The sequence below is a fragment of the Chionomys nivalis genome, chromosome 5 (assembly GCF_950005125.1).
Source record: "Chionomys nivalis chromosome 5, mChiNiv1.1, whole genome shotgun sequence".
NCBI lineage: Eukaryota > Metazoa > Chordata > Mammalia > Rodentia > Cricetidae > Chionomys > Chionomys nivalis.
In genome coordinates, this window is record NC_080090.1 from 10,081,121 (window position 1) to 10,096,408 (window position 15,288).

At 49.1% G+C, this 15,288-nt stretch overlaps 1 protein-coding gene across 9 annotated transcripts in view; it reads right to left on the reverse strand.

Annotated features, from left to right (window-relative positions):
• The window catches only part of Rps6kc1 (ribosomal protein S6 kinase C1), a 190,815-nt gene that overhangs the window by 31,658 nt on the left and 143,869 nt on the right, over positions 1–15,288 (reverse strand). For 8 of the 9 annotated variants that reach the window (XM_057770940.1, XM_057770945.1, XM_057770944.1 and 5 more), the window contains one exon: positions 11,277–12,052. The exons of the other annotated variant lie outside the window; for it this stretch is intronic. In XM_057770940.1, the coding sequence (XP_057626923.1) occupies positions 11,942–12,052 (111 nt within the window). In that variant the 3' untranslated portion in view covers positions 11,277–11,941. Of the gene's footprint in view, positions 1–11,276; positions 12,053–15,288 lie in introns of those variants that run through there. 9 annotated transcript variants of the gene reach the window in all.

The window sequence follows — 15,288 nt, forward strand, 5'->3', positions numbered from 1 at the left end:
TCACATTTTCCCCTCTCCATCAAATGATGGTAATGAGAAACTCATCCTAGTAAAACATCTGCTCTTTCTCTTCTCCTCAAAGCATTATTCACCCTTTCCTTACTGTCTCCTGGTCAGAATTCCCAGGGTGCAATGTGCCCTGACCATGGTCAACATTCCCAGGGTGCAATGTGCCCCAACCACAGTCAGCATTCCCAGGGTGCAATGTGCCCCATCCATGGGGAATTTCACAGTTTACTTTCAGGAGTGTTTTCTTGGGTTCGACTGGGTCACACTCCCTGTCCCCACTCCCCATTCTCTTTTTAATCTAAAAACAGTAGAGGCCATCTTTGCTCAGCTCAGTATCAGGTGTTTTCTTTCCATTATTATCACCATCAATTGCTATTTCTATGAAGATATGTCTTGCTTTTGTTCACTCTTTGGTCATTCTAGTGCAATTTTCATTTCTGGAGTTTTTATTTATAATTCTTTCCTGAATTGGCCTCTTATTTCCAAGTATTTTAATTATGGTCTTAATTGGGACGATGGCATAGCAATTAAGAGCACTGGCTGCTCCTCCAAAGGGCCAGGATTCAATTCCCAGCATCCGCATGTCAACTCACAACCACCTATAACTCAGTTCCTGGGCACTATACACTCAAGCACACACACACACACACACACACACACACACACACACAGCCATAATACATAACTATTCAATTATGGTTTCATGTCTTGTGTAATTTTCTCAGTGTCAGTTTTAATTTGGGACACATCTTTCTAGAATATGTTCATTGTGTATTCGACCATTATTCTATTTCCAATTATTTTTTCTTTTCTTTTTTCTCTTTGTGTGTGTGTGTATGTGTGTGAGAGAGAGACAGAGACAGAGAGACAGAGAAAGAGACAGAGAGAGAGAGAGCCTAAGCTGGCCTCATGCTCTTCCTGCCTCAGCTTGCTGAGAGTGAGGAGTATAGCTCACCATCCTCTTCCTTCTGAATCCCTTCCTGTGAGCTTTCCCTCCTCCTGATCTGTGGGGATAAATCAGGCTTTCTGGCTCCCTCTTCTGTTGTCTAAGTGTGGAAACATGCCTGACATCGGCTTCCTGAGACTGCCCTGAGCCTGCTCCTTGTCTCTAGCTCACTTTGGTTTTCTCCTCAGCAGTTTTCCCTTGGCATGGGGCCTTGAACTAGACAGCAGCTCGAAGGTGAATGTCCAGAGATCGAAGGCCAGCTACTGCCATCCCTTTCCTAAACTTTGTGCACTTACAAGTGGTAGAATGGACGCCTTCCTCCACATGCAGCTGCTGGCCCCAAGTGACCTGTGAAGACCCCCGCTCCATGAGCATAGGCAGAAGCTATGTCACATTGCCTTTCTCTCCCTTACACCATAATCTCTTGGCTGCCAGGTTTCATTTTCAGCTGCTGGCATCTGGGGTTCTGTGTGGTCACTGATGTGGAGAACATTGTCTGTGAGTTCCTCTTTGGCTCTCCAGTTGCTCTACACAGTGGCGAAGCTTGGAGCTCAAGCTAGTCTCTGCCTCCTCTTGGCTTCTGCCTCAGCTGGCCTTAGGCCACAGCTTTGTAAATAGCCCTTTTACAGCAGTGTGTTGGGAGGGAGGTCTGTGGAGGGGTCATGTGTGAAGCTCTGCTATCAGATGTCATCTGAAGGGTACCTGAGAGAAACTTCAAAAGAGACTTTACCTTTGCCCACAGTTTCAGAGGCTGTGGTTCGATAATGCTCTTGTACCCTGTAAAGATTTGTCACTCACATTGGTTTAATAAAATGCTGATTGACCAGTAGCCAGGCAGGAAATACAGGTGGAATGAACAGACTAGGAGAATTCTGGGAAGAGGTAGGCTCAATCTGCAGTCACCAGCCAGATGCAGAGGAAGCAAGATGAGAATGCCACACGGCTAAACACAGACAAGAATTATAGGTTAACTTAAGTTGTAAAAGCTACTTAATAATAAGCCTGAGCTAATAGGCCAAACAATTTAAAATTAATATAAGCCTCTGTATGTTTCTTTAGAACCAAACGGTTGTGAGACTAGGCGGGACAGAAAATCCACTGTGGTTGGCTGGTTTCTCAGCTCACGGTGAGGGAAGAGCATCACGATGGAGAGCTGCTCATAGCTTCACAGCCAGGAAGCAGAGAGAGGCAAGGGACAGGGCAAATCTGAGCTGCCCTTCAAAGGTATACATGACCATATCGATGCACTCCATCCCACCAGCCCTGCCTCCTACTCTCCATCACGCTCAGTCATACTACCAAATTATAAATCCATCCATCATGTCAGAGCTCTAATGACCCAATCACCTCCTAGTAGCTGGATCCATCAGCAGGGAACCAAGCCTTCAACACTTGCAACTCAGAGGTACTTCAGATGACGTGTTACTGAATGAGGTAGAGTTGCAACATTGCAGTGTCTTCCCTCAGTTTAGGATCAAGAACCCAACATCCCTGTGTTCGAGTCTCCACCCACCTCGTTCGCAGAGCCAGCTCCTGTGTGCTTTTGCCACACAAATGAGAATGGACCCTCTTCTCAGGACTTTCATGTCTCCATCTGCTAAACAGAGCACTCCCCTGGCTATAAAAATGTGTGAATGGTACTCAGGCTGTGGGGGTGAGGTTGTAGAGACATATGTCACCTGTCCAGCATGGCCTGCATCCTTGAAGGCAGAGCTATGCACCCCCCATGCTGTCCCTCCCTTCACACCCTGGACAGCAAGTGTCTTGACACATTCTGAGCCCTGGAGGGTCACACCTTGAAAGGAGCACTGAAAACCCTATGATGTGATCATTAATTAAAAAGGCCCCTGAGCCTCATCAACGGTGACAAGGGTTAATGTGCCCATGGTTGAGGGCTACCCTCAAAAATAGACCCTTCACGTAGAAGAAATGGCCTTCACTTCAAACGTCAACCAGCGGAAGACATGGAAGGGCTGCGTGTTTAAAATGCATTTTTTATTATTCAGCCTTCAGCAGAAATGTCACCTTTCTAAGGCAAGCTGTTACCATGCGCTCCCCGTGCCAAACGGGCGCCTCTGAGGAGCAGGATTTGATCTCAGCATTTCTAGTGATTTGTGTTTCTCTTTCAAGGAGCTCCATGCCTCAAGGCACCTGCGAGACTCACAGCGCAAGAAGGTAAGTTTGCAGGAGAAGCCAGCTCTGAAACATAAAACAGGGGCTGTGCTGAACAGGCCAGGAGCTCCATCAAAGCCAGAGCCCACAGTCCCCTGCCCAGTAATCCGGGACCCCTCCGCGCAGTGCATTGTTTTCTAGTGAGCACCATGGTTGAAACCATATTCTCAAAGAAACTGCGCTTTGTCACAAGGCCCCATCCGCAGGCGCGGCCACATGACAGGCCCAGAAGCAGCCAGCACAACTGCCGGCGATGCTTGCCAACAAGCCAGATGCTGCCACACATTGGCATCTGGGTCCTGGAACAGCAAGCATGTTCTCAGCCTGGCTAGGGATTCTGACCCCAGCCTCGGAAGGAGACAAAGACCGGGAAGAAAGAGCGGGAAGGAGGGGGGAGGTCGGCCTGTGCATGGTCTCTGGGTCATTTCCCTACCTTGGCCTTAGAGCCTCACCTGACAAAAGGCTCCTTGGAAAAGGACCGCAGGAGCTGCCGTGGGAGGGGGAGATAGAGACGGGAGCTGCTCTGGCACCTGGGAAGTGGGGATGGCTGATGCTACAGGAGACAGCTGCAGCGGGCAGCCTTCTCTCCCTCAGCCACGATAGCCCGCGGTGGGGCTAAGCTTTGGGACATGGCTCCAATCTGCAGCAGAGAGATGGAGTAGCCGTATCCACGGCTGTCGATCCTGCTCTCTGGGTGCCAAGGCTCCCCAGTGCCAGCAAGGCTGGTGAACTGATGGGAGCAGGAGCCAGACCCCACACTGTCGAGACCCTTGCAACCAGCGAAGGTGCAGAGGAAAGCTCCTGATTGCATGAAGGCCTCCACCCTAGGTGGTCACATAGATGGAGGCTGGGCTCGGGGTAGGGTGGGAAGTAAACAAAATAAAAACAAAGTTGCATTTCTTTCCCAAAATAACAAATTCTACCCAGCATCCCCCCCCCATTGTATTTCTGTACCTGAGCCCTAGCAGCAAGCCTGTGTTCAGAAGAGCTCTGCCCTTAGCTGCAGAGCCAAACACGGTCCCAGGAGCACCTCTCTGGGGCTGGGCACCACAGCCTCTACCCAGACCTACCTGGTACTCCTCTGGCCATCAGGTGTGGGGCACTTCGGGGACCTCTGGCCATTGCTAGTAAAACTGCAAAGTACTTCCTCCCTGTGGTGTCCTAGGCAATAGTGTCGTTTAGAAAGGCCAGTGCTACTATATCACAGCTGAGTCAGCACAACACGGACATGCGAAGTGACTGCTCACACTGACAGCCCTCCTGGCTGCTGTCTGTAGTTTTGTTTTTACAACACAAGGTCTCATGTAATAGAGACCGACCTGGAGCTTCTGCTCCTCCTGCACAGCCTTCCCCAAATCTCTCCTTTTGTAAACAAAATTATCTGAATATTTTACAGGTGTTTGTCGAAAGTCAAATATATATAATAAGATATCTCAGATAATATATTCTTAATACCTTATAAAATATCCTTTTGCTAAACTTTTGAAATTGGATCCTCTATATTCCCCCCACTTTTATGCTTAAATCCACAACCTTGGGGCTGGAGAAACAACTCATTCCTAAAGTGCTCGTTGTTCAAGCACGAGGACTTGAGTTTGTATCCTTAGACCCACGCTAGCTCAGTGTGGTGGCACAGGCCTGTCGTCCCAGCCCTGGGGGCAGGTAAGGAGGTCCCTGGGGCTTACTGACCTAACTGATAAGTGAGACTGTCACACAGCCTAAGGTAGGTAAGTCCATGAGACAGCTCCGTGGGGAAAGCACTTTCTGAGCAACTACTGCAACCTGAGTTCCAGCCCAGAACCAAAGTAACAGTAGAGAGCGAAAACCAATTCCAGAGATGTCCTCTGACCTCCACACGTGAACACGCCTCCTCTGACCTCCACACATGAACATGCACACGCCTCCTCTGACCTCCACACGTGCACACACCTCCTCTGACCTTCACACATGTACATGCACACGCCTCTTCTGACCTCCTCACGTGAACATGCACATGCCTCCTCTGACCTCCTCACATGAACATGCACACACCTCCTCTGACCTCCACACATGTACATGCACACACCTGCTCTGACCTTCACACATGTACATGCCTCCTCTGACCTCCACACATGTACATGCACACGCCTCCTCTGACCTCCACACATGGCACATACACACACCCACACACACGATAATAAAGAAAACAAAATAAACAGATAGAGGGAGACTGAGATCACCCAACATCAACCTATGGCCTCTACATGTATGTGCACACACATGATGTATACCTGCACACACCTCTCTTTGTGCACACACACACACACACACTAATAAAAAAGCACACACCTCACAGTCGTGCTGTAAAATTCAATGCCCCCTTGCAAAATGTGAAATGAGCCAACCCAGGAAGTGTCTCCAGCTGAGGCCTACAGAGGTGGACAGCAGCCATGCAATGCTCAGAAGCCAGCGAGACTTTGGAGCCTTTGTGCTGTCTTGAACTGAACTTCAGCTGCAGCACCCCAAGAAGGAAGAGGAAACCCAATCATCCTAGAGATCAGAACTCAAGACCTCTGCCAGCTGTGCCATCAACTACAACAATGACCTGTGGAAGTAGGAGCTGAGTCAAAGCAACTGCAGTGAAGTGGCTGATCTCTCTGGGGACACAGACCACGTGCTCCTACCACGTGCTCCTACCACGTGCTCCTCAGTGAAGTGGCCCATCTCTTTGGGGATGCAGACACTCCTACCACGTGCTCCTGCCACGTGCTCCTCAGTGAAGTGGCCCATCTCTTTGGGGATGCAGACACTCCTACCACGTGCTCCTACCACGTGCTCCTCAGTGAAGTGGCCCATCTCTTTGGGGATGCAGACACTCCTACCACGTGCTCCTGCCACATGCTCCTCCGGGAAGTGGTTGATCTCTCTGGGGATGCAAACCACGTGTTCCCTACCACGTGCTCCTCGTAGAGGCATATGCCACCAGGGCCCAGCTTGGCTTCCTCTTTATCCAGCTGCCTACTTGTCTCCTATCAATCACCCTTTCCCTTTGATATGAGTACCGTCTGGACCAACTCCATGGATATGTCACAAAGCCTTCAAAATTAGGTGTACCCAGGGTAAGGAACTCACACCCATCCTAGGCCAAGGCAAGAGACTTTCCTGGAAGGGCACTGCCATAGGTCAGCAGGATGGGGATGGAGACCGGAACCTGCCTTTCTAACTATGCCCCAGACTGTTTTCCTAAAGCTTTGTATGTAGACACAATTTCAAACTCAGAGAAGCGTTGCAAGAAGAAAATTCACCATCAACCCAGAATGGAGGGCATTTTGAGAACCACTGAGTTATGTCAAAGGTCTGAAACAAACAGAAAGGAAACCAAGAACAAAGGTCAGGATATTATTGAACAAAAAGCAAACCGACAACCTAAGAGCAAAATGCTGAGGCCAGGCTGGACCCAGGGATTGGGTCTAGGGCTCTGAATGATGGAGCATCGTTATCAACCACAAATACACTTGCTTGATTTTCTTGGAGCCCCCCAGAGTGATAGATACTACAGAGACACTAGGCCCAGGTAAAAAAAGCAATTACTTGGGAAGGAAGTTCTAGACTTGAGAGGATTACAGCTCCCTCGCATTCTTCCCTGGCTCAGGATTCTGCCTCCAGCCAAATTTCTGCAGTGGACCCTACCTACACCCTGCCTCTAGTCTCCTTCCCTTCAACTACTCTCTGTTCTAACCCTAAAGTCATCTCTTCACACCAGCTGTTACCCACACCAGCTACTGATCGCCCTGCAACCTAGAGTGTGACATCCCAGGTCCCAGCATGGCCTTTAACCCAGCCCATGGACCTGCCCACCAGCTCCATTCAACTTGCCTTCTGTAGTACACAACAAATTCTCTATCTATCCATCTGTGTGTGTGTCTCTGCATGTATGTGTGCATGTTTGTGTGTGCAAGTAAATATATGTCACATTAGTACAGTTCCCACAGAGTCCAAAAGAGAATTTCAGGTCTGCTAGAGCTGGGGTTACAGATGGCTGTGAGCCACGGATGTAGAAGGAATCAAACTCGGGAGCTCTCAAAGAGCAGAAGCCAAGCACTTTCAGCCATGAGCCACCTCTGCTGTCCATCCGGTCATAGTCTTTACAGTCGTGTGGCCACCAAGGGACGTGCTACTGAGTAGGGTATGGTAGCCACCCAAGCCTCTAGGAATAAAAGAAAGATAACTACAAGAAAACAGTTAATCACCAATTCAGGGTTTTTATTAACCTTGCCTTTAAAATGTGGGATAATCTTCCTAGTTCATGGAGGGACACAAAAACCCGCCATGCTCTTACACAGGGCAGAGCTTGCTCCCTTCTCCCTCGGCAGCAAGGACCCACAGCAGTGCTATCTGATTGAGGCTGAAGGCCAATGAGAGAGAGAGACACAGCCAGCACACCACACTAAGATTCTCTACTGTATGCCACAGTCCTTGAGGAAATAGCTTGGGATGCCAGGCTCGATCACTTACAGCATTTACAAAACAGAAACCAAGTCCTTGAAAGATGTGTGTGAGTCCCGGCAGAATGGCAAGAGGGGCGCTTCTCAGCACCACAGCACTGGCAACTTGCAGGGCCAGGCATGTGGTGTGGGGACTCCGCTGTAGTGCTACTGGCCACCTACCTGGAATGCACACATGGCATGAGAGATTACCCACGCTTGGTTCCCACTGGCCCTGAAGTAAGTGCAAATGGGAAAAGGCTGAGGAAAAACCCAACCAAGTTGGAGCGATTTTAAACATGTTTGAATAAATCTAGGGAGAAGGCTCAGGGGGCAGAGGGCTTATCACACAAGAGTAAGGACCTGCATCCAGGCCCCCAGAACGCATGGGAAGCCAGGCACAGTGGCATGCAGCTGTATCCCAGGGACCCTGTGGGAGGAGGAAGACAGACTCCCAGAAGCTTGCAAGCCAGCTAGCCCAGTGTACATAGTGAATAACAGACCTGTCTCAGACAAGGTGGGAGGTGAGGAACATCCTTAACTTCCACACACCACACACATACACGTGCACATAAATGTGCACATACAATATACAAACTAAACAAGGCAGCCTGAACGGATTACCAAAATCCCAGAAAACCCCTACGAAGAGCAGGGGCCACCGGAGGGAGGTGCCAGTCAAAGGAATTACCACCAAGAACGATTCATATCCCAGGCTGCCGAAAAGATGGAGTGTACTCATACATAGACACAGTAAGTACTCATGTAAATGCAGGTTCATAAGTTCCACAACAGACACACATCCAAACATCACATCGTAGTCAATAAACACACGATTACCTTTCAATTCAAATAAAACTAAAGGAGTTTCATTATTATTAAGAAGTAAGTTAAAAAAATATCTGTCTTAAATAATACAAGCTCATGCCACAGTATCAGCAAACTTCGACCATGGCCAACACTCAGATGGCATTCTCTTTGCTTTTTGGAAGCATCAGTCACCTACCTGTGGGGTAAAGTCGGGGATCTTCATATCGTAGTGTGATCCACTGACAACCTGTCTGACAAAGTCCTCTACAAGAGCAGAGAAAAGTCAACCCTGGGGATTCCAAGTCAAAACACAAAGTCACGGGGAGAGGGATACTTGGGAATCCGCACATCTAAGCTCAGGACACCACTCGCAAGAGCCCAAAGGTGAACAGTGCAAGGTAGGTGAACAGACAGACATTTAAAGTCAAACGTGGTAAGCCAATGATGGAGCGCTATTAACAGATGGACAGTCGGCCAGGCTAGGGAGGACAGGCCGCCAATCACAGCCAAGTCAAGAAGACGGCTCCCCTTAGGGCTGAGTTTCACTCACCAGGTGAGTCACTTCACCAAAAGTGATATATTCGCAATGGGGCATGAGATGGCCTTTAAATGGAGACAGACGTGATCCACAGCATGGATGGGCCTTGGAAATGACACACTAAGTAAACAGACACACAAAAACACACAGCCTATGATTCCACTTACATGAGATACATGGTTCTGGCTCAGTTCTGGAGAGAGCGGTGCCAGCTGCACGAGGATTTATGCATGCTAAATGTCACTTCTGCATCGATGCCCAAAGTGGCTGAAGTAGGCTAGGGAGACGGCTCAGTGGGCAAGGTGCCTGCTACACAAACACGAGGTTCCCAGATCCCACATGAAAACACAGGCAACGTGGACCTGAATTCCCAGCACTGGGAAGGAAGAGATAGGATCCCTGAGGCTCACTCACCTCACTCACAGACAATCCAGATAAAACTCAGCGAGAGATACTGCCTCAAAAAATACAGCGGGGAGAAACAGAAGAAGGCACCATACTGGATAGTTCTATGTCAACTTGACACAAGATAAAGTCATCTGAGAGGAGCAAACCTCAGTTGTGAAAACGCCTCCATAAGCTCAGGCTGTGGCCAAGCCTGTAGGGCATTTTCTTAAATAGTGCCCATCCCACTGTGTGGTGCCACCCCTGGGCTGGTGGTCCTGGGTTCTATAAGAAAGCAAACTGAGCAAGCCATGATGAGCAAGCCAGTAAGCAGCTCCCCTCCATGGCCTCTGCATCAGCTCCTGCCTCCAGGTTCCTACCCTGTTTGAGTTCCTGTCCTGACTCCTTCAGTGATGAACAGTGATGGGGAAATTATAGTCAAATAAACTCTTTCCTCCCCAATTTACCTTTTGGTCATGGTGCCTCATCGCAGAAATAGAGATCCTAACCAAGACAGACACCAAGTGTCGACTTCTGACCTTCACACACGTGCACACACACATATGAACACACACACACATGCATGCACACATTCAAAATGATTGAAATGGCAAAACTTACTTTTACTCTAGTTTTTTTAAAAAATGGATTTGAAATACTAAGTGGTAATTTCTCTAACAGTTTTGACCCATATTCCAAGCCTCTTTGAGCCAACAAGGCATGAGCTGCAACCAAAGTCCGTCTCATGCAGCTGGATTTCAGGCATGTACACAGCATGGCATGAAGGATGGGCTTCACGCACAGACATTGAGTCCATTTTATTTCTAAAATAATTTGTGTCCAACATGAACGGTGTGTTTACACCAAGTGCAAGCCCCAACCAAGCATGTAGAAGGAGAAGTCACAGCTGTGGAAGTGTGTCCACCAACCGGCCTGGCAGCCATCTGTTTGTGTTACTGTCCTTCGAGCCCAGGGGTCCAAGTCACATGGAAGGTTGTGAAGTCCTGATTTTATGTCATAGGGCACTTCTGGAAGGAAGTTCTGCCCTGGCTGGCTCTGAGTGCTTACAGACTTCCTACCGACCCACACAGGAAGTCCTTCTGTGTCTCACCTGCGTGAGTTCCTGTCATGAGGCCAGGGGGTGGCGAGCCAAACCCAGCTCCAGGGACTGATGTCATCTTGACTGAGGTCTGATCTTGGTGACCTGCTATATCCCAACCTGGTATTGTGACAGCCCTTCAGCTGGGTTTCGGATTATAAAGGGACCAAAAAGGGGAAACGGGAGTCAAATAATAGAAAAAGGGAAAATGCTTGCACATTTCCTGTGTTTCAACAAACATTTCTGCTTCTGTTTTTCTTGATGGGAGACCTGGAAGTCAGCAGATGGATGCTGAGATGCTCCTGGGGCCGGGGTGGCCTCTCACACAGACTCAAAAAGCACATGCTTTAGAACGGAAGGAAAAATTCAGGGGCTGGAGCTCGGGACAGCGCTTGCCTAACATGCAGGCACAAGGTTCTGATACAACAAACACAAACAAAACACAATGACAACAGAAAATTCCAGTCATTTCTGGTGGCCTCTCACTTGGAAGCAGTGCCTTGTCCCACAAGAAGTTTGACAGACACTAACACTTAAGGCATCTCTAAGTTTTGGCAAACAGCACAGTGGCAGCAGAGCTACCTTAGCAAGATGACGTGGCATCACTAGACATGAGACAGGTGAGCATCAGGAGCTCAGCTCAGCATCACCTCACTGGGCTGTGAAACAGGATGTGTATACACGACAGACTATGGCTCCAGGTACGCCAGCCCATAGGAAAACAAACACCCTCGGCCACAGCAGCAGCAACTGTCCACCATCCACGAGAGCAGGAACAGAAAAGAAGGACTCTTCAAAACGAACCTTTAAATCTTAAGCTATTAATAAAGAAGCCATCCGAGTTTTAACCACATTTATTGGACATCGTGATTTCCTGTTACACTGGCAGCTTGGGGGATGAACACCCCTTCCCTTTTGTGTTAACAGAAGTGGGAAAACAGAGTCCAAGAGAATGAGCAGAGGATGCAGGACATGGAGCCGGGGGGAGACGAACAGGAGGTCAGGTGTGTTCCCAGGAGCCCTCAGAGTTAGCAGCATCAACCAGCAGGTTCAAAGCTGGCAAGAGTGTTTTTCCTCAGTTCCCCTGGCCCTGTCAGCACTGGGCATTCCTCCTCACGTTGTCAGCACCCTGGTGACACTGTCCACAGAGCAGATTAGTGTGTTACTCAGCAAATCCTGACTCAGTCAAGTAAACCAGTCTTGTTCAGCAGAAGCACCATCAGCTGTCAGCACAAGGCCCTCCAGTCACGTAAATGTCCCTTCTACACTTACAGCTTCCCAGCAGAGGAAACCCTGAAGTCACGTTACGTCACATCTGGGGGAAGGTGAGAGCAGAGCCGCTGCTGGCAAGGTTCACTGGTCTCGTGTCAGACGGGGTAAAGGAGTCTGTCAGCCCGCTGCCCCACTGTGTCCTCTAAGGCCTTGTCCCAAGGCTCTGGCACACCAGCTGAAGGAAGACTGGCCACTCCTGAAGTCCTATCACGAGGGGTCTGTCCTGTGACGAGCACTCCACGTGACATTCATCTTGTCAGTTCTGCCCAGTCCACTGGAGTGAAGAATGGGTGAGATTTGATGTCTTCAACACCAGCCACTCCGGCACCCAGACGCTCCAGAGGGTTGAACTGCAAGAGCTAAAACAGAAGCCTCTGTGAGTGACAGGAACACAGAAGCAATGAGAGGAAAAGGGGCTGTGAAGGGATGGACTTCAGGACCTTCAGGTCTGGCTGTGGTCACATCCCACCTGAGTGACAAGCTGGTCAACAGCTTTCCCTTATCCTCAAACAGGGTAACAGGATCAAGAGAGGTAGCTACTTTCTCCAGGACTCAGGAGCCTGGGAGCCCCACTGTCTTCCAGTTCCTTAATACTACACCACCAGGACATACGATCAAATCTGAACAAGCAAAGCTATGTCCCCAAACCACTTCCTCTGAACTGGCTGGTATATTTGATGAAATAATTTGATCCAGTGAATGAAATAGGTTATGGCTTGTTCAGAATTAGGAATTATGTATAAAATAAGAAAATAATGTCATAGGCAGTCAGATTTTTAAGAGTAAAAACAAGAAGCAATGAAGGCCCTGGGCATGCTGGGAGAGTATGCCTGAGACATGCCTGCATCCTCACATTCTGTGTCAACAGCTTCGCTAAGGGACAATTTATACACCATATAGACATCTACTGCAAGTCACAGGTCAACAGACTTGGGCACGGTCCAGTCCAGCTCCACGCCTGAAAAGGGGTGCTCCATGACATCTGCTCCCCACAACCTCAGCCCACAGCAGCCACTGCTCTGAGCCTGCCCTTCCCAGGCAGCTATGGAGTGCAGTACTAGGTGAGCCTTCGCGCTCTCCTTCCCCAGCACAGCGCCTGCGGGACTGAACCATCCGCGGGTAAGCACTGGCTTTTCTCCTGATTGATAGTCCACAATGCCTCTACCACTGTTGGCTAGTGGGCTCCAAGTTCCCAGTTCCGGCTGTACTGAACGACACTGCTGTTAAGAGTCATGTGTGTTCCTCAGGAGGACACGTGTTTCCAGCTGAGTTTATTCCTCGGATCAGAACTGCTCAGTCACACAGCAGGCTTGTATATAACTTATTAAGAAACTGCCAAACTGTCCCAATGTGGCCGTACCTGTCTACAGGCCCATCAGCAACGAGCAAGAACCCTGGGTTTTCTGCCTCCATACCCTCTGGCCTTGAGTGAAAGCAGCTCTAGAGGGCCCGTGCCTCTCGTGGTGGCTTTAATTGTACCCCCTGGGACTAACGACACTGATCATGGCTGTATGCCCTGATAACCATTCAGATAGCCTCTTGGTTGAAACAGCTCACCTTCCACCCATTTCCACACCAAGATGTATGTCTCACTTGGGTGACAAGAGTCCTGTATTCATCCTGAACACAAGCACAGACAGTGGTTTGCAAACATCTTCCCCAGCCCGTGGCTTTCCACTTTCTCCACACATCTCTGAAGTGCTCACGTTTTTAATGTTAATGAAGTCGACTTTATCAGTGTTTCTTTTATGGCTCATGCTTTGGTGTTCTATCTAAGAGCTCTGCCGTAGCCCAAGGCCATGTGCGGTTTCTCATGTTTCCTCTACAGGTTTGGCAGTTCTAGCTCGCCCACAGAGCCCTGTGAGTTTCTGTGAGTTAGTCTCTATGCGGGACGCAGTAAGGGTGGGGCTCAGCTGAGCACTGAGTCCCACGCATGTGTACAAAGCACACGACTGTCCTGATGACTGCAGTACAGGGCGAGCTAGTTCACAGCAGCGTTCTTCAAGAGTGCTCCAAATGCCAGGCATCTCCGCCTCTGTACGCTGCAGCTGGACATCTTTTCAAGCTGTGATTCCCCTTTTTCCTCTCTTCATTTTCTCTCTCACTGGTTTCTGTTGCTTCTGTTTATTTGGGTTTACTTTATTTGTATAGTTCTGTATTCATTCATTTTTTTAAGTAGGGACCCATTCTAGAGCCCTGACTGGCCTTGAACTCATGGCAATCCTCCTGCCTTAGCTTGCCAATTGTTGGGATCATGAGCATGAGCACCCATGCCCAGTTCTTTTCAGTGTCTGAGGTGCAAGCCTAGACTCCAATGTCAGGGCTCCTCCTTGTGTAAATGCAGGTGTAATAACGGTACTGGTCCTCCACAAGCCCTGGAGTGGGTTTCTACTTCTATATACAACAATACTGTGTTGTGATTCTTCTTAGGACTTCTTTGACCTGTAAGTTACTCAGAAGTAAGTATGGGGTTTAATCCCCAAATATCTGTAGATTTAGCTGACTCTTTGGGGGTTCGGAGTGCTTTTTGTTTTGAGCTGTTTTTTGTTTTGGAAGCAGGATCTCCTGAAGTCCAGGCTGGCCTATAACTTGCTATAAAGCCAAGGATGACCTTGAAACTCTGGCCTGCCTGTTGTTTGTTATTGATTGATTACTCCTCTGCTGTGGTCAGAATATGCTGTTAGATTTCAGCCTTTCTAATGATGGAGGTACGGGTGCAAAGCACACAGTCATCCAGAAGGCTGCTTTCAATGGGCATGGTGAGCATGTGCACTCTGCAGTCACTGAGCATGGTGAGCGTGTGCACTCTACAGACACTGTGTGTGCTGAGTGTGTGCACTCTGCAGTCACTGCACGTGGTAAGCATGCACATTCTGCAGTCACTGCATGTGGTAAGCATGTACATTCTGCAGCCACTGCATGTGGTGAGCGTGTGCACTCTGCAGCCACTGAACGTGGTGAGCGTGTGCATTCTGCAGTCACTGCACGTGGTGAGTGTGTGCACTCTGCAGTCACTGAATGTGGTGAGCATGCGCATTCTGCAGTCACTGCACGTGGTGTATACACTCTGCAGTCATGCACATGATGAGCGTGTGCACTCTGCAGCCACTGTGTGTGGTGAGTGTGTGCACTTTGCAGCCACTGCGCGTGGTAAGCGTGTACCCTCTGCCATCACTGCAGAGCCTCCATCTGTATCCTTATGTGTACATATACAGAGGATGTCCATGCATCCCCTACAGCCTGCTGGTGTCCAGAACTACCTAGATCAAATATGGAGGACTCCATTTGTTTTGCTGAACTATTTTTCCCTTCAATTCAGCCTTTTTGTGTACTTTGGGCTATTACCAGGTGCACTTCCTGTGCTGACCTCTCCTCCCGAGATGATGTCTGTCGTGTGCAGGCCCCTGCTCTAATGTCCATTGCTGACCTTTAGTGCCCTCCAGCTCTCAGGGTGACTGTGCAGTTCGCCTGTCCTTAACCTTTTTCTTTAGCCCATTTGTATCTGAACTCAAAGTTGTCCCGTCTACTTTTCCAGGTACTTCAATGACTTGTACTGTGTGTACAGACACTCACTTAGGAAGTTCCCACGGTTCCT